The sequence below is a fragment of the Ambystoma mexicanum genome, chromosome 1p (genome assembly GCF_040938575.1).
Source record: "Ambystoma mexicanum isolate Mex_15411 chromosome 1p, UKY_AmexF1_1, whole genome shotgun sequence".
Lineage (NCBI taxonomy): Eukaryota > Metazoa > Chordata > Amphibia > Caudata > Ambystomatidae > Ambystoma > Ambystoma mexicanum.
In genome coordinates this window covers 297,638,753-297,663,700 of record NC_090921.1, presented here as the reverse complement: position 1 = coordinate 297,663,700, position 24,948 = coordinate 297,638,753, and the positions used below count along the sequence as shown (strand labels likewise).

Below are 24,948 nucleotides of genomic sequence, written 5' to 3'. Positions count from 1 at the left end.
ATTTGGAGCTTACTAGCACTGCGATGCGTACTGGGAATGTCAGGGTGATTGGGAATTTCAAACTAGGAATTAAATGGCAATGTTACCTTTTGGAGCTTATTGAGACTGCCATGGTTACTGAGAATGTAAAACTGGGAGGTTTCTGGGAATATTAAACATACCGAAATGATCAAATGTGGAAGTTACTGAGAATGTCAAACTGGAAGCTTACTGGGAATGTCAAACTAAGAGCATACGTTGAATGTCAGGTTTACGGTAAAGGTCAAAGTTTGTGCTTACTGGGAATGCTGTCACAGATGGCCACAAGAGCACACAAATTCTCAAAGGCAGTTCAAGGGTTTTTGTTAAAGAAATTGAAAAGGTTATTGCTAGAGCCATCCCTCTCTCTCTCATCTACGCCGAGCGGTTCCCTCCATAGCCCAGGCATCCCTTAACCCGAGGACAGCCAGTAGAGATTCTAAAACCATAATATCTCGTCACTTCCTGGCTGGTTGTGATGGCCTAAGGGCCAGAACCCTTTCTATCTGTCTCCCTCAGGGACTAATCTTGGTGAATCCTAACTTAGGTCTCACAATATAATTTATACAAGAACAAAAGCCTTTCAAGCACTGAGATTTCATTTAGTCTCCATCTGCCAGCCCTTGTACCCCTCACCCTGATGTTCTATCTGTCTCCCTTTCTTCTACTCTCCTCCCCCTCTACTTCGCCTCTTCCTCTCTCTCTCTCTCTCTCTCTCTCTCGTGCGTACCTTCCCTCTGTCCGATGTTCTTTCTATTCATACTCTCTATTCCTATCACCAATTCTCTCCTCACTACGACTCTGCCCTCTCTACACAGCTACTCTCCCTTCTCCTCACTGCTACTTCCCCTCTCTCCTCGCACTATTACTCTACAATGTTTGCTAGTACTCTAACCTACATTCCACACACACCTACTCCCTCAGTCACCCTCCATTCACTCTCCTAGTAACCTTCTCCTTCACGCTCACTCACCCATACTCTGATAGTATTACTCTTGCTCCTTGCACGCACACACAGCTAAGGAACACTTTCTCCCATCAACCAATATCTCGCCTTTTACGCTCCTTCAGCAATCCTTCTCTATGCTCCTCAGCACTGTCCTTCCTCTGCTCACCTTGCATGCTCCTTCAGCAATCCTTCTCCGTGCTCCTCAGCACTGTCCTTCCTCTGCTCACCTTGCACGCTCCTTCAGCAATCCTTCTCCGTGCTCCTCAGCACTGTCCTTCCTCTGCTCACCTTGCACGCTCCTTCAGCAATCCTTCTCCATGCTCCTCAGCACTGTCCTTCCTCTGCTCACCTTGCACGCTCCTGCAGCAATCCTTCTCCGTGCTCCTCAGCACTGTCCTTCCTCTGCTCACCTTGCACGCACCTTCAGCAATCCTTCTCCGTGCTCCTCAGCACTGTCCTTCCTCTGCTCACCTTGCACGCTCCTTCAGCAATCCTTCTCCGTGCTCCTCAGCACTGTCCTTCCTCTGCTCACCTTGCACGCTTCTTCAGCAAACCTTCTCCGTGCTCCTCAGCACTGTCCTTCCTCTGCTCACCTTGCACGCTCCTTCAGCAATCCTTCTCCATGCTCTTCAGCACTGTCCTTCCTGTGCTCACCTTGCACGCTCCTTCAGCAATCCTTCTCCGTGCTCCTCATCACTGTCCTTCCTCTGCTCACCTTGAACACTCCTGCAGCAATCCTTCTCCATGCTCTTCAGCACTGTCCTTCCTCTGCTCACTTTGCACGCTCCATCAGCAATCCTTCTCCGTGCTCCTCAGCACCAGTGGTCGAAGTGGGCGGGAGCGGTCGGGAGCGGTGCTCCTCTACTTCTTTTTATTAAGTTTTACTGTTCCTATACTTTTATTTTAAAAAGAAACCATTCTGGAACAGTTTCGTGTTAAAACAAAAGTGTAGGAAGAAGTTTAAACTTTCACTTTCAGTGCACTGCACTGAGCGTTCTCCTAAACAGCAAGAGCATGTTTTTTGAGGTTTATATTGTGCGTGCGAAGGTGCGTGGTGATGGGGTTTGTGTTGAACAGTGCAGGCCAGTAGGGAATATAGTTCCACTACTTCTTTTTGTACAGTTTGACCACTGCTCAGCACTGTCCTTCCTGTGTTCACCTTGCACGCTCCTTCCGCAAACCTTCTTCGTGCTCCTCAGCACTGTCCTTCCTGTGCTCACCTTGCACGCTCCTTCAGCAATCCTTCTTTGTGCTCCTCAGCACTGTCCTTCCTGTGCTCACCTTGCACGCTCCTTCCGCAAACCTTCTTCGTGCTCCTCAGCACTGTCCTTCCTGTGTTCACCTTGCACGCTCCTTCGGCAAACCTTCTTTGTGCTCCTCAGCACTGTCCTTCCTGTGTTCACCTTGCACGCTCCTTCGGCAAACCTTCTTCGTGCTCCTCAGCACTGTCCTTCTTCCACTTGGTCTCTTTGACCCCTTTCCCCTCCATTGACCTCACCTGAACCACCCACACCTTCTTGTTTCCTGAGTCCCTGTTCATCCTCTCTTTTTCCTCCTCCATTGGTTCTCTTCCTTTTATTTTCATTAATTCATAACATTTCGCAGTTAATTCTATCTCTGAAAGGGAAATCTGCTGAAAAGATTCCCCTTTCATAAGCTGCGTGCCAAAAGCATAGCAGGTACCCGTTCCCTGCTGCATCAGCTTCCCGATCTGCAGCGCCTACTCTAACGGTCATCACAGGTTGAGAGGCCACAGGTGCCCTTTTGACAGCTGCAGGGTCAGCCAAGTCTCTGCCGTGCAGGGGCTGCATTTAAGACATGCGCCCCGTACCAAAAACCTAGAATTATGAGTTTACTGTCCTTGTGGCAGATACATCTTTAAATGTAAGGCATACCTGAGTTATGCTATGGTGGATATTTCTCACACTTATTACAGTCACAACAATTTGACATCACACGTGTCGGAGGGTTACAGTCTTTCCATTGAAAAAGCTTTCATTGAAAGATGGTTCAACGAAAAATGTTCATTGAAAGATCTTCTGGGACTATTTGGAGGGTGTTTAAAAGGGCAGAAAATGGGGGTTTGGGAGGGAGGACCCCCAATAAAAAATTTTTTTTAAAAATCGTTCAGGTTTTCGATGAAAAGTGGTATTGCACTACATTAGATGAAAAAAATGTGTTGGAAACAATTAGATGAAACATCTCTTCAATGAAGAAAATGTGATGGAAAGACATGTAACCATGTGTCGGTACTGTGAGCCTAGACAGGCTGGCCCTGCCACTGCTGGCAGGATTGTAGCCTTGGGGATTGCCTCTCTTTGTTCCTTTCATTATCCAGAGTGCTGCTTCTTGCGATCGTTGCTTATTTTGTGTTCTTTCCACAGGGGTGGGTTTTATGTAGTGTTTTTCTATTTAGTTATTATTGTACATGGTGTGTTTGATTAAAGTATATATTTTTATATAGAACCTTGATTGGACATTCCTTTATTTTGGATTCTTATACTTCGCTGTTTGGGTTGCTACTGAACCACATTCAAACCTCTCTTGAGAGTATAGCCTTCCCTTGAGCCATGTTATCACAAAATTCAAAGGAGGCATATCTCTTAACTGATTACATGTGATGTAATCGAATTACAAAACAACTAATCAATGTTTACCTAATAAAAATCAGCCAATACCAAAATATCGAATTATGTTTTCGTTGTTTTTGGGGGGTTCCCCCACCTCAATCCCCCCGCCTTTTTTAAAATACTTTCTCCCACCCCAACACCACTATTCCCTTTCCCAACCCCATATATCAATCTTTTTTTAGGTGATTTTTTATTAGGTAAAATATCATGAGTTTTTTTCTATTTGACCAAATCACTGCATACCCTTTTAACTGTGCCCGTTTTACCTTTACGATTTGGCTCTTGGTTTGTAGCAGTGTGAGGGCTGAGTGGGTGCTTTAGCCTCTACACATCCTTGTACTCCTGCAGGGCAGAAGTCAATTCGTCACGCATAGTCCTAAAGGAAAAACAGAAAGCGACTGGTCAGGTATGGTGTAAGAAAAGGTAGTAGCGTTTCATGCAAACAGGCACTAGTAGTTGCGAGAGACTGGGTCCCTCGCAACTCCCATGCCCCACCATTAGGGCAGGACTAGCCCTGGTGAACCGCTTGGAAGGCCACTGACACAGGTTGAGAGGGAGTTCCCTCTCCTCTTGAAAGGGTCAAATCCCTGACCCTGTCAAGACCAACATACCGGGTGCTTATTAGGAATGTTAAGCCATGACATGATATCATGATATATTGTGTTATATCATGGAATGACATTGATTTGAGCCATGACATATAATCACAGGGCATAACATATATAACATATAATTACGGGGCATAACATGGCATACCATTAGATGACATGTAGTGATCTCTCATGACATGTCATGGTATATCATGGCATATGAAATGTAATCATGACTTGATATGTCATGTAATATCATTACACATGAGTGGGCATATCACGACATTCAATAACGTGATAAGTCATGATATATTATGACATATGTTGTGAGGCCACAATATCAAGACATATAACTGTTGTCATGCCATGGCCTATCACAACATCACATGTCATGATAAGTCATGATGTGATAGAGAATATCATGACATATCAAGACATTGCATATCATGGCATGTAGCATCTGTCATCTCAAAGTGTGGTGCACAGGGACGGTGCAAACTGGGCGCATACCGTGGTCGTCAAAAGTGCTCACAGGCAGGCTAGACATAGCAGCTGACCTGCCACTGCCATCCTTCAAGCCAATAGCAGTCACTTTCTTGGGCGGCAGAGTATTTACTGCTCTGTCCACCATTGGTTGCAGGCTTGCTGCCCATTGAGGACCTAGGCCATAATGGCAAGCATTGGCCTCTCTTCTTTCCAGCAGCACAAGGTAATACATGCCGGTCAATTATAATGATAATAATTTGTTATTTATATAGCGCCTTAAGCCAAACCGCTTTACAGAGAACATATTCACATACATTTATCATCCCAACTGAAGTCGGTACTCACCAGTTAAGTAAACATAATGATTGTGGGCCATGATGTGGGGCCTAACCGAACCTGGAGAGCATGTGCACAGTGGGCCTATTGTAAACCAGCAACAATGTTTTAAGCGGATACATTGGAAAGCAGACATGATGTGCCAGCGCGGTGTATTCAACAATGCAATAATGTACGAAGTGGGCAGACTGTTGATAATGTAAGCCTGCAATGATATGCAAAACAATGCTTAAAACATACATATAGAAATGCAAAGAAAAATATGTTTCACCATATAGTGCTATTGCCACTTAAATAATGTAATGATCATTTCAATTGGAAATAGCTACCTCTTTGGAAAGTCCCATAGTGAGTGCTTATTTTATTGAATGTGAAGGCGGCTGTCATTCCCTATTCAATGCTTGATACAATGCCCGGCGCGCACGGCTGTAAATAAGATCGTGGGTGAATAGTGAATAGCACCAGTGCTGTTTGCACCCATCATTCGGTTTGGTGTGGTAGGGCTGCCTTAGGCAATGCCAACACTGGGATTCAAACCCAGGTCGGTCGTTAGGACCAAGGGCCCGACCCTTCCCCACAAGACCATTTGATGGTCTGATCAGGATGCCAGTGGACATGCTATTGGTGGCCGAATCAAGAGGGCAAGGGATAGATGGAGCATCACGCGCAAAGGGATTGGGGGCTCCCCCGCAGTGATATAGAGATAGTTTCCATGTAGCCTCTGTTTTCAGCTGCTGTTTTGTGCTTTTCAGGCTTCCACTATGAGGCCAACAGCGAGACGGATAAGCGGGATTTTGAGAAGGCTCTGGAGACCATCGCGGTGGCGTTCAGCAGCACGTGAGTATGCTTATTTATTTATTTATCTTCTTATAGTGCACCGGAGGCCGCAGGCATGACTGGAGAAGCGTCTCTCATGTCATCATAATTACTCATACATGCAGAATCATTGCTGAGGCCCTGATTCTGAGGTCTATGGAAAAGTAGTGTGGAAAGCCAACCTTCTTCCGTTCACTTTCCAGCACCACCCACCATTCTGAGGTGGCTCTAGTCCTTTCCAGCTGCAATAGCTGTCTCTGATTTATCATTGCATGGGCAGCGCGTGCACCAGTGTCACTGTGCACATTTGCGCCTCCAACTCCCTCTGGGTCAGTCGCTTCTCCAAGCAACGAGCTGGTGGTCGATCTCTCTCTTCAGATGGGGCCTCCCTCTGAAACAGCCTTCCTGCCTCCCTGAAACTTGAGGAGAGCCATCTCTGGTTCCGGAAACACCTTAAAACCTTCCTCTTTGCTTCTGCTTTCTCTCTCTCCCCGCCCTGCTGAAATTCCTGGCTGAAACTGCACTGGTTACCTGGCCACCCTTTCTGATCTCGGGCCCAGGCCCTGCCAGTTGCACACCTGCACTGCCTCCCTGGCAACCCCTGCACCTGGGGACTGTTTTCTGTATCCCTACAGTCCCCCTACCAGCACTTATGTCTGCTCTTACCTTGCACTTGCCACCATCTGGCCGCTTTTATTTATCATATTATTCTACTATCCTATGTACTGCACTTTCCCCTCTCCCTTCCCCCTGGCACTTTTCCCTTTCCCCCTTCCCATGCACTTGCGCGATCTGAATGACACCTGGCCCAGTAGGCTCGTTGTCAGTCTTCCCTCTGTTCCCCCTCCCTTTTATCGTCGCACCTTGAAACAATCGTGTAAAGACGCGTTATCAATGCCATATCATATCATATCACCTTTTAAAGGTCTGGCACTTTTCTAATTTACAAAAGAGTTGATGAGCCTTCAATAAATCGGAAAAGCTGTGCTGCCAGCCAGGAAAAGCATAGCTTGTACAGTAAGGACGTGTGCAGTAGATGTTCACAATACTCCACAGATGCCATATTTTAGCTCCACGTTTAGTTGTGGCTATTAATTGGTGCTAAAGTGTTACCCAAAAGCTGGAACTACTACACTGATGCACAGCTAGGAGGGAGGTGACATGTGAGGAGGGACACATATCCTGTGGGTGTTGTCTGGTTATTTATCCACCCATTGACGGCCAAGGACGTGGCTGTTTCCCCCCACCACCTGCCACTCCCGTCCAAAACACATTTTCCTGGGATCTCTTTGAGCTACTTCTATCAAGAATTAGCATCAAACTATTTCCTGTAAAGGCATGCACTCGTTATTGCTTTTGAGAGTTAATAGTTTCATTGCCACTGTAAATGCACTACTGGTGTGATAAAAATGTCTAAACTAAGTGGTCCTTCATCCACTTGCTTTAGATCTGTTCTGTGCACTTTTGACCTGTTAAAAGCAAGCACCGAAAAAGCAACAGTTTTGGCTTTTGGTTTAGACATACATTTGCCAGGTACTGCTATCATTTGCTCAGGTACTCACACCATTTTCCACCTGCTGTCATTTTATGACCAGGTTGTGCTTGCCAAATTAATATGCCAATGCCTACAGGAAAGCCAAAACTGTTGGCTTTGCCAATGCTTGTTTTTAAAGGCAAAAGTAGGACTCTACAAGGAGAAGGCCCTGGCAGTGTCTTCACTTCATTACTGAGGACCACTAGGGTCGCTGGCAGGCCATAAATCAGAGGCCATGACGTCAGTACGCCACATTCTTATTTTCATATAAAATGGTGCTTTTATGAAAAGTATTGTTACTCTTCAGAAAAACATGTTTTTAATTTTACAAAGACATCTGATTTGGGCCCTTAGTATGGGGGTCATCAGGAGTTGGGCGGAGGGGGAGAAATGCACCGGTAACGCTATTGCCGCTGCATTACCGCTCCGCCCAATCCCGAGTTTGGGGACGGAAAGTGGGAGGTTAACCTCCAGCTGGAGGTAAAAAACTCCCCTCTTTCCCCATTTGGGGTGCTATTACCGTGGCACAAATTGTGCCGCAGTAATAGCACCCAGCATGCCCCACAGTCCTATTGAGAGTTAAATCCTTACCGCAACTCGGGATCCGGAGCTAATAGTGCCTGACCAAGTTGTGGTAGCATTGTTTGCGTTGAATCCGACGGGATACCGCCAAGATTGTGAGAGAGCCCTATCACCCCGAAAAAGCCCCTCCAATGTTGGGGATACCCACGCTGCAGGCAGGACCAAAAAAGGCTGAGTAGCACCAGCACAGTTGGCATGGGCCTTACACGTACGCAGGAGCTGCATAACCTCCCTTCTCGTCAGCAATCCCTATGGTCTGGGAACCACTGCCACACCTAATCCAAGGCCCTGCTGCGCCTCTCTAGGGCGTATGTGTCATATCTACAATAAAGGACCCTACTGCACCTCTCTGATTAGTGGGTGTCATGTTTACAACAGACAGAGAGCCATGTCATGCCCCTCTGGGATATGATTGTTATAGTTACACCAGGGAGTGTTTTGCTGCACCCCTGGGGGACGTGACCGCCATATTTACAACAGAAAAAAGGTCCTGTTGCAGCACTGCGGAGCATATACATTCACTTTCCAACAGGCACTGTACTGCTGTACCCCTCAGCTTTGTGGGAGATGCCTACACCTTACACCACTGTGCAGCAGGGCACCAAAACCTGGGTGCTGTTATTTCACCTGTCCATGGTCTTGGTCCATGGTCACAGATTTCTTTGTAGTTGCACATTTCCCAGCACCTTAAATGCTCATCAAAACAACAATGTGCTTCTCATTTGAGCCTCCAATCTCCTTCTCGCACACACCCAACATCTCCTCCCACAACCGTAACCCTCTTCAGCTCAGGCACTCAACCTTTCCTTGAGAAGGACTGTGTTAGCTGGCTCACCTGCACTTCCCCAGCCTTAACTCTATCCAGCTCATGCACTCAACTGCCCTGTCTGACGTACGCTACCCCAGCCATAACTCTATCCAGCTCATGCACTCAACTGCCCTGGCTGAACTACGCTTCCCCGGCCATAACCCAATCCAGCTCATGCACTCAACCTCTGCTTGGGAAGGACAATCCTAGCTCACCTACACTTCAGCAGCCTTAACTCTATCCAACTCTTGCACTCATCCCCTCCTTTAGAAGGACTTTCCTGGCTCGCCTATATTTCTCCAGCCTTAGCTCTATCCAGCTCATGTATTCAATCTCTCCTTGGGAAACACTGCCCTGGCTGACCTACGCTTCCCCAGCCATAACTCAATCCAGCTCATGCAATCAACTGCCCTGGCTGAACTACGCTTCCCTGGCATGAACTCAATCCAGCTCATGCACTCAAACTCTGCTTGGGAAGGACAGTCCTGGCTTATCTACCCTTCCGCAGTCATAACTTTATCCATGTCAGACACTCAACCTCTCCTTGTGAAAGAATGACCTGGCTCACCCACACTTTCCCAGCCTTAACTCTATCTGACTCATGCACTGATTCTCTCCTTGGGAAGGAGTGTTCCGGCTCACCTATACTTCCCCAGCCTTACCTCTATCCGGCTCATGCACTCAACCTCTCCTGTAGAAGGACTGTCCTGGCTCATCTACACTTCCCCAGCCATAACTTTATCCATATCAGGCACTCAACCTCTCCTTCGGAAGGAATGGCCTGGCTCACCTTCACTGCACCAGCCATAACTCCATCCAGCTCATGCACTCAACCTCTTCTTGGGAAGGACTTCCCTGGATCACCTACACTTCACCAGCCATAACTCTATCCGGCTCATGCACTCATCCTCTCCTTGGGAAGGGCTATCCTGACACACCTACACTTCCCCAGCCTTACCTCTATCCAGCTCATGCACCCGACCTCTCCTTGGGAAGGATTGCCCTGGCTCACCTACACTTCCCCAGCCTTAACCCTATCCAGCTCATGCACTCAACCTCTCCTTGGGAAAGACTGTCCTGGCTCATCTACCCTTCCCCAGCCATAACTCTATCTGACTCATGCACTGATTCTCTCCTTGGTAAAGACTGTCCTGGCTCACCTATACTTCCCCAGCCTTAATGCAATCTGGCGCATGCACTCAACCGTTCCTTTGGAAGGACTGCCCTGTCTCACCTCCACTTCCCCAGCCTTACCTTTTTCCGGCTCATGCACTCAACCTCTCCTGTAGAAGGACTGTCCTGGCTCATCTACACTTCCCCAGCCATAACTCCATCCGGCTCATGCACTCAACAACTTCTTGGGAAGGACTTCCCTGGATCACCTACACTTCACCAGCCATAACTCCATCCGGCTCATGCACTCAACCTCTTCTTGGGAAGGACTTCCCTGGATCACCTACACTTCACCAGCCATAAGTCCACCCGGCTCATGCACTCAACCTCTTCTTGGGAAGGACTTCCCTGGATCACCCACACTTCACCAACCTTAACTCTATCCGGCTCATCCACTCATCCTCTCTTTGGGAAGGACTGTCCTGGCTCACCTCTAACCTTCCTCTGTCACTCACTTCCTCTTCCTCCACTCTAGCACTTCACTCACCATGGCCACATCCCATGCACAGCTGGTCATACTGCCGACCTTACTTAATAATGTGCAATGTTCATTGTCCTTAATCTATGTACGTTTACTTATGTATTGTACCCGGTGACTGTTCCATTTACTCCACTCCACAACCTTGTCAGAATGTCCCTCAAACTCTCCCCATTGTTAGAAGCTCACTGCTTCCCATCAAATCTGATTTCCTATCTATTGTACCTTCTTTTGTGATCCAAAGAGCATTGTTCCTCCTGTAAATAAATAAATACACACATACATATTACTCGATTACTCCCTGGACTGGACTGGGCCCACTGGCTCAGTGCATATTCCCCATTCTAGCATCCAGCTATGCTTTGAGCCCCTAGGCTGGGGTCCCTGGCTTCCTAAAATGTCCAATTTTATCAGTCCAGTCCCTCCTTGTCTCTCTGGTTGGGGCCCTTAACTGTTTAAAGATTTTCCAGTCAAGCATGCCAGGTCCTACATGTCTTCCTGGACGGTGGCCCCTGGCTTTTTAAAGCTTGCCATTTGAGCAGATAGAGACTGCGTGACTCCCTGATCTATGGCCCTCTGGCGCATTCAAACTAAACTGGAGTGTTTGGGTCATTACAAGTTCCCCATTCTGCCAGGCCATGTCCATATGCCCCTGATACTCAAAAGTAACCAAATGCTTCTTCTCTCCTTGCAGAATCTCTGAATTCCTCATGGGGGAAGTGGACAGTAGCACCCTCCTCTCTCTGCCACCAGGGGACAAGACGCAGGTAAATCCTAACCTTACTTTGCTAAAAGCGAAACTTTGCTGATCGGAGATGCTTCTACAAAAAGAGACTGCGCACCAGGACACACTACTAAGACTTAATGGGCACATATCAAATCTTATATCATCTACTGATTCCGACACAACATCTGGGCACACTAGAATTTAACTATTACATAAACAATTTGCTGTTTATCCCCTACCAAACCCAATAAAGCACCTCAGTCCCACCAGCCCTAAACCTCTGTCTAACCTACCCTTCCTTCACCCCCACAGTCAATGGAAAGTCTGTACGGAGGGATTCCAGGACACGGCATGGAGGACGTGCTGCCGGGTGCCACCTACCTGCAGACGGGTAAGTGAGCAAGAGACTGTGTGGTCATGGAGCACTGGGATACAGGACCTTGGGCAAGTGGTCAGGGCATGTTGATGCAGAGCACCAAGCTGTGTTTTTAAGGATAACAAGAGAAGCCAGCCCACCAAGGGAGGCCCAATGGCGAGCCCTTGTATCCCAGAATTCCCTGGGATCAAGCACTGTACCCAGTACTGCCCAGTTACCATATGTATCCCCTGATATCAAAATGTATGATGGGTAGGGCAGTAGAACATGAAATGTGATTCGCACAAGCTACATCTCCCCTGTGCCTGTGTCTCCTGCTTTATTGGGGAACTTGATCCCCTCTTATTAAACAGCCTCATGGAATGTTTAATTGCCCCGGGAGCAGAGGGAACCATTATCCTGTTGATTTCACACATTTGATATAGAAAAAGATTCAGGTGTGGAATGCCTGGGCCCTCAACTTAATACATCCATGATAATACAAAGCCCATGAATTAAGGTAACATGGAAGAACCACATCGGCGGGTCGGGGGGGGAGGGAGAGAGTTGAGGGGGAGTGTTTGAAAAGCTATACTTGAGAGATAGTGCGTATTGGCCACATTATGTGTCAGTCATGCACATGCCCGCCTACTAGGAGCAGCAGATACAAGCTGATCAATTTAAGAGTTCCTGATCATTGATTTAGCTAATCTAGGTATCCAGAGTGCGCTGATATTTGTGGATCTGGTTTTGGGATTTTATTAAACATGCCCGTCAGTTATATGGAACATGGAACTAGCACAGTTTGTTGTTTAGTATTTCATCTGCTTGCGTTTTATTAAGATTTATATAGTGCTTTCACCAAAGTGTTGAACAAAAGGATGCCAATAGTACAAAATTTGATGAACGTTGGCAGTAAAATATAAAACTTTAATTGGGTTAGATGGGAAAGAAGATAAGACGAGAATGAAAAATAGCTAAGGAAGGAGAGGCACGGATGTCAAAGGGGAGAGCATTCCTGTGTTTAGGGTCCAAGAATGAAAATGAGCAAAAGCGAGACTGGGCACGTGGATGTTTAGGGGAAGATGATAAGAAAATGGGCTTGCCCTCAGAGAGTGCTAGGAGGTAAGTGACAGGAAACCAAGGGGGCGAGGTATGGGGGACAAGTCCCAGAATGCGTTTGAAGACAATGCATAGGAAGTGAAAAAAAAGCCGAAAATCGAAAGCGATCCAAGGGATAGAAAGAAGAGAAGAGGAGATAGAAGTGGGCGGAGAAAAGCCATAAAGCTAAGTTACATATAGAATGAATGGGACAGAGTTGAGAGGCAGGAAATCCAATGAACAGAGCAGAACACTAGCGTGAGAAGTAAAAGAAAGAAAATGCTTGGATGCATGGAAAAAGGGAAAGGTGAGGGCTTTGCGAAAGTTGCAGAGATAGAAGTGGCATGCACTGGTGGTATTATAGAATTGAAAAGAAAATGGAAGAGTCTAGCAAAACACGACACTAAGATTTCGGGAAGAGGTTGAGATGGGAATGGAAGGAGGAAGAAAAGACAGGAAGGGGAGGGGTAGGATTTGGAAGTGAAACAGAAAAATAAAGAACTTTTGTTTTGGAAGGATTCCTACTGGGAAAGTGTTAAGGCACTCTGGTCCAAGGCACAGGAGCGACGCAATACCAACCAACCCCGCTATGGTCGTGGAGCCTGCAAGTCAAAGCTTACACAGGCGACCCGGACCAGAGCAGGGAAGGAGGGTTAGGGTCTCGCTGGTTGGATAGGTTGGGGAGTTTTAGGGAAACCGGATTGAGGGTTGGGTAGAGGTTGTGGATAGGACGGGGTAGTTTAGGGAAAGGATTGATTATTGCACACTTTTGATGTACTTGGTACCAAGTAGCTGTTCGCACACCAATACCACATACCCAGACTTAGGCCCCCTCACTGGTTAACCTTACATACAAGTCTAGCCCAAGCACCTAGATCTGTCCACAACTAAAAGCATTATTTTCCAGCATGCAAACTTAGCTCTGGTTTTCAGTGTCCTGTCCGTGGTAGAGCCGTCAAGTCTTGTGGCAGGTCTGTAGTGTTTCACTGCTGGTCCAAGCTAAAAGAAATAACACGAGTTAACATTTTGTCCTCTGAGTTCAGATAACATTCCTACTCATTCCTCATACACTTTCAAGCCACACAACGTTCATTGCTGCCACCCGAACTCTGTTCACGGGCGGATGAGTATGCCAAAGTTACGCCACTCCTCTGGGCTTTTTTCCACTAGTTCCTGATATGGAAATTGCCAGCGCTATCTTCCACAGGGGTCTTCCTTCAGACCGCCGCGGAAAGTTGCCACGTGTGTTTTCGCCTCCTGTGCGCCTTGTTCTCCCTGGTTCCAGGAGGCGGGAACACACACACTAGTTGGGTGCGGATATTTCCGTACACTTCACTTCCCCACAACAACACAAGCGCGGTATGGCGACGCGCCAAAATACACGCCCACTTATCTTCTCGGTAGGCGCAGGGGCTAGGAATGGGCGAGCAATGGCCCCCTGCACTTCTCCCCCGATCCCTCTGATTCCCAAGATGGGTAAAAGGACTGATCTTGTGAAAGCGAGGGGCCGGGCTGCTTCTCCGATGGGGCTGGGCCCCTTGCGAGTGATTCTGCTGGAGCTGGGCTCTGCACGTCCTCTCCTTCCGAAGTCTCAAGCGCAAGCCCCGTGCCTCAGGGTTTGCGCATGCGCGTTGACGAGCCACACCCGGCTGGGCTCCTGATTGGTCCATAGCGACCCCGGGCATGCTGGGAATTGTAGTCAGGAAACATAGTCTTTTAGGGCTGCTTTTCTGCAAAAGGGGCACAGCAGCCTTTTATATGGGTGTAACTTTCTAGACACTGTTCTTACGCCCTGTCTAAGCATAACAATCCCCACCATGCCCCTCTGCACCCCTTGTCTTGGTCTGGTTTTGGTTGTAGCCCTGACAGCACTCCCCCTCCCACAGAAGGTAGGCCCTCCGGGTTTATCTGGATAGTTCTTATGGAAAGTGCGCAATAATCTTGGAGCATGAACGTGATGTGAGGGCTCCCACGAGCGCTCTTCAGGTCCATACCCCACCCAGTCCACTAAATAGTATACTTGGTCATCAGTGCCTTTTTTGGAATTTAAAATTGCACGTACTTCATATTCAGGTTCTCCATGAACAGTTACTGGGGGGAGGGGGTTTTGACGGGAGTCCCATACGGGGCAGGTTTTAGCAGGGACGTGTGGAACGTGGGGTGAATTTTCATTTGGGATGGTAAATCCAATCGGACTGCAACAGGATTTATGATTTTTGCTATTGAGAATGGGCCTAAGTAACGGGGCTGTAGCTTTTTGGGACCATCCAACCGAATATTGCGGGTGGATAGCCAAACTTTATCACCCACACAATAGGGAGGACTGGCACGGCGATGCTTGTCTGCATAATGCTTGTAGGAATTTTTTGCTCTAACGAGATTACCTTGTGCCTCCTTCCATACTTGCTCAATTTCAATTCGCTGTCCCGCTAGTGTGGGCAACTCCACACCTAAGGATGGGACAGCTACGGGAAGGATACGTGGATGTCGCCCGTAGAGGCAATAAAAGGGAGTCTTTTTAGTGGATGCGTCTACGGCATTATTGTAGGCTAGCACTGCTAACCAAGTATGCTGGACCCAAGTGGTTTCTCTGCTTGCAGCAAAGCAACGCAGGTATTGTTCGAGCCCCTGATTTACATGCCCAGTTTGGCCGTCAGTCTCGGGATGGTACCCAGATGACAAATGGACTTCCATCCCAATAATCCTACAAAATTCACGCCAAAACCGTGAGGTGAATTGTGGGCCTCTGTCGGTAATAATATGGTGTGGAAGCCCGTGAAGGCGAATGACGTTTTGTAAGAATAGTTCCGCGATTGCACTAGCGGTTGGGACTCCCTTGCAGGGAATAAAATGGGCCATCTTTGAAAATGTATCTACAATCACCAGTATGGAGGTGTGACCTTGTATCGGCGGGAGATCCACAATGAGGTCCATGGTTATAGTATGCCATGGAACGTCTGGAGTTGGTAAGGGATGCAGTAGACCTGCAGGTTTTTGGTGACTGGCCTTACTGCGGGCACAGACTTCACACCTCAATACGTTATGTTGAACATCTCGTCGCCACTTTGGCCACCAAAAATATCTAGCCACCAGTTCTTGTGTTTTTGATCTTCCTGGATGACCCACAAGGGACGAGTCATGACACCATGACATGGCCTTCTCTTGGAGTGCCGTGGTTGGCAAGTACAGAGCATGAGCATGGTAGGGAAGCCCTGCAATAACTATGTTCCGAGGGTCTTGCCTGCACCAATGGTGCCGTTCCTGCATAGAGATTCCCTTCTGAATATCTTCAAAGAAGTCGGAGGTCGCATCAATTATGTGAGAGGAAGGGATTATCGACTGGTGCGTAGGGTTTGCCTCTCGAAATGTCGACTCAGGGTAGCGTGATAAAATGTCAGCTTTTTGGTTGCTGGTTCCGGGCCTATATGTAATAATAAAATCAAACTCTGCGAAATACAAGGCCCAACGTAACTGACGCGGGCTCAGGGTCTTGGCGGTCTTGATAAACTGTAGATTACGGTGATCTGTGATTACCGTTATGGTATGGCGTGCTCCCATCAGGTAATGCCGCCATCCACAAAATGCTGCTTTTATTGCCAACAGTTCTCGATTGGCGATGGTATAATTCACCTGAGCTGGCAGCAGCTTCCTCGAATAATAGGCCACCGGATGTAACAAACCCGTCGTGGGATCTCTTTGGGACAGGACGGCCCCCAAAGCATAACTGGAGGCATCCATTTCAACCACAAATGGTCTGGACAAATCTGGATGTTTCAGTACCGGAGCGTCGGTGAAGGCCTTTTTGAGCTGTTGAAATCCCTGCTCGGCTGAGGCATCCCAAACAAACGGGCAACCTTTACGGAGAAGCTTCGTGATTGGAGTAACCAATGCTGAAAAATTCTTAACAAAGCGTCTATAAAAGTTTGCAAACCCTAAAAAGGATTGTATTTCTTTTACATTAGCCGGAGGTGCCCAATCTAAAATCGCCTGCACCTTTTTACTATCCATTTGTACGCCGGTTGGGGTTATAAAATAACCTAAGAACTCCACAGAGGTACGATGAAATTCGCACTTTTCCAGTTTTGCGTAGAGACGATGTTCTCGCAATTTCGGCAACACCGCGCGTACGTGTTGGACATATTCCTGGAGGCTGCCGGAATAAATGAGGATATCGTCGATGTACACAACGGCACATACGTCCAGATATTCTCTGAGTACCTCATCCAGGAAGTGTTGGAAGGCGGCAGGGGCATTACAGAGGCCGAATGGCATGACCTGGTATTCATACAATCCGAACTTGGTTCGGAAGGCGGTCTTCCACTCGTCTCCTTCACGCACCCGTACTAAGTGGTATGCGCCTCGAAGGTCCAACTTGGTATAGAAGACCGCATCCCTAACTTGGTCAAGAAGTACGGGGATTAAAGGGAGCGGATAACGGTTTTTAATGGTTATCCGGTTCACTCCGCGGTAATCTATGCAAGTCCGGAGCTCCCCAGACTTCTTCGGTACGAAGAACAGAGGTGACGAAACTGGAGAATTGGAGTGTCGGATAAAGCCACTTTTGAGATTGGATGCAATATATTCCCGGAGGTGGTCATTTTCAGCCTTGGTCAAAGCGTAGATGCGGCTGCATGGCAGTACCGCTCCTGGCTCCAGGTCTATCCGGCAATCGAAGGACCGGTGTGGGGGTAAAGACTCAGCAGCCTGTTTATTAAACACATCTACAACGTCGGCATACTCTTGGGGCAGATCTTCAGGATGTACCTCTGGTTGACTATTAACAACGCTGATGGTGCGTATGTCAGACAAAACCTTTTCTAAACAGTGTTCCCTGCAATATGGAGAATTCAGATTAATCGACCCTGTGGTCCATTGAATGTGGGGATCATGCTTCTTTAACCACGGCAATCCCAGGATAAGCCCAAATTGCGAGGCGGCAATGTCAAAGGCAATCTTCTCTGTATGCCCATCTCCACACTGAAGGGTCATAACACAGGTACTATGAGTAACGGGACCCGAACTAAGGGGGGTACCATCCACTGCGTGTACCGGTTCTGACTTAGGTTTACACTGCACCGGAATTCCTAATGTACCCACGAACTGGGCATCGATAAAATTCCCGGTCGCTCCCGAGTCCACTAACAGGGTAACCTGTTCCCTTTTTGTTAAGAACTCTAGGCAACCTCTCAGAGTAATGTATGGGGCATAATTTGAATAGCCTGCAATTGGGGCCCTGCTATCTACTAGGCTCGACCGGGTGACCCCCACTACCGGCGAGCCGAGGCGTTTCCCTGGGTTTTTGGCTTGGCGGGGCATTCGGAAACGAAATGCCCGGCCTTACCGCAGTACATACAGACCCCGTCTTTTCTTCTCTGCTCTTTCTCTTTCTTTGTTAAGGGGCCCCGAATTGAACCTATTTGCATCGGCTCATCCCCCTCAGATTTGTCCACCATCCCACGAGATCCTTTAAATTGATCTAACCGTGGTACAGGACGGGATTCTCCGCTTCTCTTATCGCCCCGCCTTTCCGCCATGCGGTGGTCGAGACGGAAGGCCAGGTTTATCATATCCGCACACTCTCTTGGCTGTGGGTCAACCTGGGCTATAAGATCCTTTAACTCATCTTTCAATCCCTGATAGAATAGGGACATCCTTTTCTCCCTAGGCCATTCAGCTTCTGCCACCAGCCGATTGAACTGCGTGACATAAGTCACCAGCTCCCTATTGCCTTGTCTTAAACTCAACAATTCCCGATCTTTACAAAGGGTGGCTGCCTGTCGAATAAAGATTTTCTCGAATTCCCCTAGGAACTCATCCCAGTCATATAGGACGGCATCGTCTTTTTGAACCAAAGGGTTCACCCAAGAGGCAGCGTCCCCTGTAAGGTATGATATCACAAAGGCAGTACGTGCTTGAGCAGACCGAAAGGCAGACGCCTTGGTAAGAAAGTGGAGTCGACATTGGGTTAGAAACGTGGAGAATTTTTGCGGATCCCCTGCATATCGCTCAGGAGGTGCGAGGGGAACTATGGCTTCCGGGGTTAAATGTACCTGTACCGGGGTAGACGGTTGACCAGGTAATGGCGATGCTTGGGCAGCTAGACTCCGCACTTGCGCGGACAATGTAGCGTAGTCTTGCCTGGATGCGGCCAACTCCCCTTGCAAATCCTGCAAGGCTTTAGCAATTTCTTCTATGACTGCTGCGGGGGTTGGCTGCACCGCTCAGGCGCCTGGAAAATACATGGGCTTGCACTTCTGTCAAGGCACTCTGGTCCAAGGCACAGGAGCAACGCAATACCAACCAACCCCACTATGGTCGTGGAGCCTGCAAGTCAAAGCTTACACAGGCGACCCGGACCAGAGCAGGGAAGGAGGGTTAGGGTCTCGCTGGTTGGATAGGTTGGGGGCGTTTTAGGGAAACCGGATTGAGGGTTGGGTAGAGGTTGTGAATAGGACAGGGTAGTTTAGGGAAAGGATTGATTATTGCACACTTTTGATGTACTTGGTACCAAGTAGCTGTTCGCACACCAATACCACATACCCGGACTTAGGCCCCCTCACTGGTTAACCTTACATACAAGTCTAGCCCAGGCACCTAGATCTGTCCACAACTAAAAGCATTATTTTCCAGCATGCAAACTTAGCTCTGGTTTTCAGTGTCCTGTCCCTGGTAGAGCCGTCAAGTCTTGTGGCAGGTCCGTAGTGTTTCACTGCTGGTCCAAGCTAAAAGAAATAACACGAGTTAACATTTTGTCCTCTGAGTTCAGATAACATTCATACTCATTCCTCATACACTTTCAAGCCACACAACGTTCATTGCTGCCACCCGAACTCTGTTCACGGGCGGATGAGTATGCCAAAGTTACGCCACTCCTCTGGGCTTTTTTCCACTAGTTCCTGATATGGAAATTGCCAGCGCTATCTTCCACAGGGGTCTTCCTTCAGACCGCCGCGGAAAGTTGCCACGTGTGTTTTCGCCTCCTGTGCGCCTTTTTCTCCCTGGTCCCAGGAGGCGGGAACACACACACTAGTTGGGTGCGGAGATTTCTGTACACTTCACTTCCCCACAACAACACAAGCGCGGTATGGCGACACGCCAAAATACACGCCCACTTATCTTCTCGGTAGGCGCAGGGGCTAGGAATGGGCGAGCAATGGCCCCCTGCGCTTCTCCCCTGATCCCTCTGATTCCCAAGATGGGTAAAAGGACTTATCTTGTGAGAGCGAGGGGCCGGGCTGCTTCTCCGGTGGGGCTGGGCCCCTCACGAGTGATTCTGCTGGAGCTGGGCTCTGCACGTCCTCTCCTTCCGGAGTCTCAAGCGCAAGCCCCGTGCCTCGGGGTTTGCGCATGCGCATTGACGAGCCACACCCGGCTGGGCACTTGATTGGTCCATAGCGACCCCGGGCATGCTGGGAATTGTAGTCAGGAGACAGCTTCTGCTTGGAAACATAGTCTTTTAGGGCTGCTTTTCTGCAAAAGGTGCACAGCAGCCTTTTATATGGGTGTAACTTTCTAGACACTGTTCTTACGCCCTGTCTAAGCATAACAATCCCCACCATGCCCCTCTGCACCCCTTGTCTTGGTCTGGTTTTGGTTGTAGCCCTGACAGAAAGTGAGAGTTCATGCAGGCCCAAACTACAAGAAGGCATCTGGAAAGAGTAGAAGGAATCTCATTAAAAAAAGGGAAAATGATAGGATGAGCTGTACGTCGTCATCAACTGGATAGATTGCAAGAAGAGATAAGAAAGAGGGATGGTGTGCTGAGAGAAAAGAAGTGGGTCAGTAACAGAATCTTGAGGGACCCGGAATTGTAACGGAAAGAGCCAAGCGGACAAGAATAGAAGAGGGTTTGTAATGACGGTTTAAAGTCATAGGGCCTCATTACAACTCAGGCGGTAAGGGGTTTACGGCGCCGTAAACAGCGCCGACCCTTACCGCCTGAGTACGAGGTCCCTTAGCGCCATGGCGGATTTAACACCTGCTTTTAGCAGGTGTTAAAATCCATGGCGCTAAGGGACCATGGAGTTAATTACGCCACCGTAATTTACGGTGGCGTAATTAACGCCTTCCCCACTCCCATTATGCCCTATGGGGCAAGAATGGGAATGGGGAAGGGTAAATGGGGATTGGGGACTTACCGCCCCGCCAAACTTGGAATGGGGCGGTAAGTCCGCCAACCACCATGGCGTAAACATAGTTTACGCCATGGTGGTAAAGTCACGGCCCAGGCGGTAACTTACCGCCTGGGTCGTAATGAGGCCCATAGCATTGAATGCCAAAACATCGAATGCCTTACCATCTAAAAAAAATGCATTTTTTTTTAATGGGGGCTCCCCCTGAAGCCCCTTTTTTAACCTTTAAAAACCCAATACAATTAAAATAAAACCTTTACCTTAAAAAAAAAAAACTGCATTAGATGCTTTTTTTCAACGCTTTTTTTAGATGGTAAGGCATTCGATGCTTCGACATTCGATGCTATGATTGGATACCGTAATGACGAGTGGAAAAGGAGAGAATGAAGGACGCAGCGCAAAGCAGTTTCAGTGGAGTGAAGAGGTCGAAACCAGATTGATGGAGTGTAGGATATAGAGTGCTGGATTATGTGATTTAGGCATGTATCACGCGGTACAGGACCTTTGAGAGGAGAGGAAGAATGCATGGAAATTGGCAGGAAGAGAAGGGTCAAGTGAGGAAGAATAATAGCAAGTATTCATTCAGATGTAGCAAGAGAAATGTTAAAGGGAGAGGCCAAGAAGGGAAGCAGGTCGGGTAGAATTTGGGCGTGACATCAGAGGGTTGAGAGCTCCAGGGAGAAGTTGTGGTGTGGGCATGGGAGTGAAAAGAAGCAGTATAAACAGAGACAAAGGGAGGATGAAGAGAAGGAATCAGAGTGAGAGAAAAGAGGGAAAAAGTGCATAGGAGAGAAACTTTACTGAAGCAAAAGTGGGCAAAGTCCCAGGAAGAAGAGAGGGAAGGTTCAGGTGGAGGGGAAGCCAAGATGCCACTAAGGAGCTGAACTAGACACAGAGGGTGAGGAATATTTAGTCTCATTATGATTCTGGTTGTAAACTGGCAGTAAATCGAGGAATGGTACCACCACTTGGTCCCGCAGATTTACCACAGGATTACAATTTATGGCATGGTGGTGTTAGGCCCCACATTTGGAGTCCAAATGACTCCATAGGGATTTGTGTCAGATTAACAGTGAGCAGCAATTCCGCACGGAAGGAATCTGATGGGTTTTTATTTTTATTTTTTATTTATTTATTACTACCGCACCATAGCCCACAGGCATCAGGCAGTAAGGTGAATGATTTCCCTCCAGCAAAAAGTTGGAGGTCATCCACCTTACACCCAAAGCTTGTACTACACCAGTGCAGTAATGTGGCAGTAAATTGGCAATAATAGGATTACTGCCACTTTACTGCCACTTTTTGCTGCACCGCCATAGTAATGATGCCCATTGTTTGTTGTGTTTGTTATCTACATGTGAAGAGGAATCATAGGGGGCCTGTAAGAAGGAAAGAGAAGCGAGATCAACAGGGGAATGGATTTGTTTTGATTTTATGATCGATCTTTAGCTCTGATCTTTACCGTTTTACCGTTGAGGCAATAATCAATTGTGTTGTTTTATGATATACTGTTACAAATTATGTATGGCATTCTCCTTTTGAATTAGGAATCACAAGCACAAGCACTTTAGCACTTAAAGTACGAAGTGTTCCCTTATTTTTGGCTGCACTCTGGACATAATTGTAGGATTTCTTCCTTTTTTAAGAGGCTAATAGGAACAGGCAGTTTACTGTTGTGAAGGGCAGATAGTCGCTTAGTGTTACTGAAGACACCAAATCGCCACTTCTATCCCATTTAAATACTGGCCACTTGTGTCCGGCGTATACTAATTGCTTAAAAACAAGGAATGGCCAACAAACGAAAACTACTATCGAGATCCTACAAACCTTGATCTTTCATCAATCGAGGAGGCCAACATACTTATAAATGGTATTGAATTCTTACTTAAAGATCCACACCCCAACGACAGGCCACCTATGAAGGCACATAGGACAGGCACGGGAGGAACTGTCACCTCCCCTCCAAAACCAACTACCTCCAGAACCTAAGCAGCAATTACTACCTTTTAGCAAAAAGTCAAAAGGACTCGGCCGATCCCCAGAAGGGACACACCCTGTCATAATAGACGTTAAGAATACTCAGAATGATGAAAGTTCTAGGAAGGCCGAGCAGGAGAGTGGGCAAAGCTTCTCAGTTGCAGTAGTCGTGTACGCCCATACCGACCCAGTATTGTTAGTTATCTCACCTACATCAAACCCCATATCAGAGGAAAATCAAATTGATCCAACTACCTTGGATATTCACTTGTCCAAAAGAGTTACTCCCTGCCCCCCAGAAGAAACCGCAGATCAAAAAAAGGTTAGTGAACTTGGTTCACTTACAACAACTTCCACATCCGAGGCAAATCAAATTGATCTAATTAACACGGACATTCCCCAATCCAATATATTTACCCCCCTAGAACGCGTAGACCAAACAAAAGCCACCGATTATAGCCAGTATGTGAACCCAAGTGTTCTGGATCACACCATAAGTTTGCTTGATGTAGTCTATAATCTAGGCTGCAGCACCCCACTTAAATCGTCTATCAACAGCAATAGGGATATGCCCACTCAAACATTGCCAGTGTTGCCTCTAGAGGATCTGGGGCCTAAATGCGGGTGTATCCCCTCTGACGCATCCCACTGGCTTGTTAAAGAATTTTCTTATTTATCTGGGAAATTTCTAGAATTAAAATCAGTAGTGGATAAAATGGCAGCCGCACTCCTTCATGGTGCAGATTTTAATAGTGGGCTTGGATCTCATTATTCTCCTATCCCTACACACAAGGAGATCACTGACACATTAAAGGAAACAGGTAATACCACCCTAACAGGCCAAAATAATCCTACATTTGACCCCCTGGGTTTTACGCAAAGTACCCAGAATATTTCATAAGGCCCTACGAAACCTGAGCAATCCATGCTCCCAGTTTTGAATGCTATTAACTAACATGAGACCCTAAAACCTAACGCTTATCCCTGTTGTAACAAAGACAGTCATATTAGACATACTCAAGCTCCTGGGAGACTGCAAGCATGTTATAATGGTTGGGGCTGCCCCCTGTCCCAGATTGTGGAGACCTCCCCCATAAAGGAAGCCAGTGAGCAACGCTCATATCCCCCTCAGCAAGGTCTTGGTGCCTATCATTACTGGAAATCTGGTAACTTGTTCTTTATGATCAAAGTACCTAAACTTATGAGTGATGCTAAATAAAGCTGGGATTCTCTGGCTTATAAGGTAACACGCAGGCTGAGGCACAAAAAAGGATCTTTATCTATTACCAGGGAAGACTCACTGAGGCACGAAGACTATCAGACCCAGAGTTCCCAGGGCTGGATAACATCAAGGTGACCCTCAAGGATAGGCAGCTGGAGGGGTCTTACTCTACATTGAACAAAGATCATTTCCATTAGAAGGGTTACAAATTGGCTTGCGTTTTTTCATGGAAACTGGGATCCATGGCTTAACAACGACTTGCCCAAACCCACCCCATCTAATTTCCCGCGTGGCAATAACAACTTTTCATTAGGGTCGCTGGAATCCACCACGGATGACATAGATGTACATTGCGAAACCCATACAACTATCCCTGTCACTCCGGAAGGCCTACCCTTTGATGTGGAGTCCTACCCCGATTTTGCAATCATATCCTCGAACATAGCAGGCACAGGCTGAAGTCAAAATTCTCCCTGATCTAGAATGGCTTTCTTTCTTAGATCAATTCCAGATAATATGTTTCCAGGAAACATGGACGGCTGAAAATCTAACAAGGGAAGGATAGTCAACTTGTTTTAAGCTAGCAATTCCAGCTGATAGAGGTAGGCTTAGCGGTGGCTTGTTGGTATGGGTAAATACAACTTACATGCACTTATCAAAGAGGTAAATACTACCTTTAGGGACTTATAAAATTAAGTTTTATCTGCTTAAACAGTGTTATCCTTTGACCTCTATCTCCACTCTGGCAGGCACTTTAATGTTAACCCCAGTTCTAAATGAACTTCAAGCTCTGATATGTCAATATGATTCCATAGCCTCTAAGAAAACTCCAACAAAGTTAATAGTTCTGGGAGATTTTAACACACAAATTGAACCAATCCAGAGCTTGGATAGTGTGCTCGTTGAAGCAGGCCTCCATTGGAATATCCCAGCTTTAGATTGTCCGCCCCCAAAACACCAGGCTAAAGAGAGAGCTGCTACATTCTTTACTCTAGGTATGCCGGCTTGCAACAGCCATTTGCCTGGCGATTGCC

General features: G+C 47.4%; 1 protein-coding gene across 4 annotated transcripts in view; it reads left to right on the top strand.

Annotated features, from left to right (window-relative positions):
* Positions 1–24,948, top strand: part of ARHGAP45 (Rho GTPase activating protein 45) — a 471,885-nt gene that overhangs the window by 363,531 nt on the left and 83,406 nt on the right. For all 4 annotated transcript variants that reach the window (XM_069647375.1, XM_069647391.1, XM_069647383.1 and 1 more), the window contains exons 4-6: positions 5,762–5,846; positions 11,095–11,167; positions 11,440–11,518. In XM_069647375.1, coding sequence (XP_069503476.1) covers positions 5,762–5,846; positions 11,095–11,167; positions 11,440–11,518 — 237 coding nt within the window. The remainder of the gene's footprint in view (positions 1–5,761; positions 5,847–11,094; positions 11,168–11,439; positions 11,519–24,948) is intronic.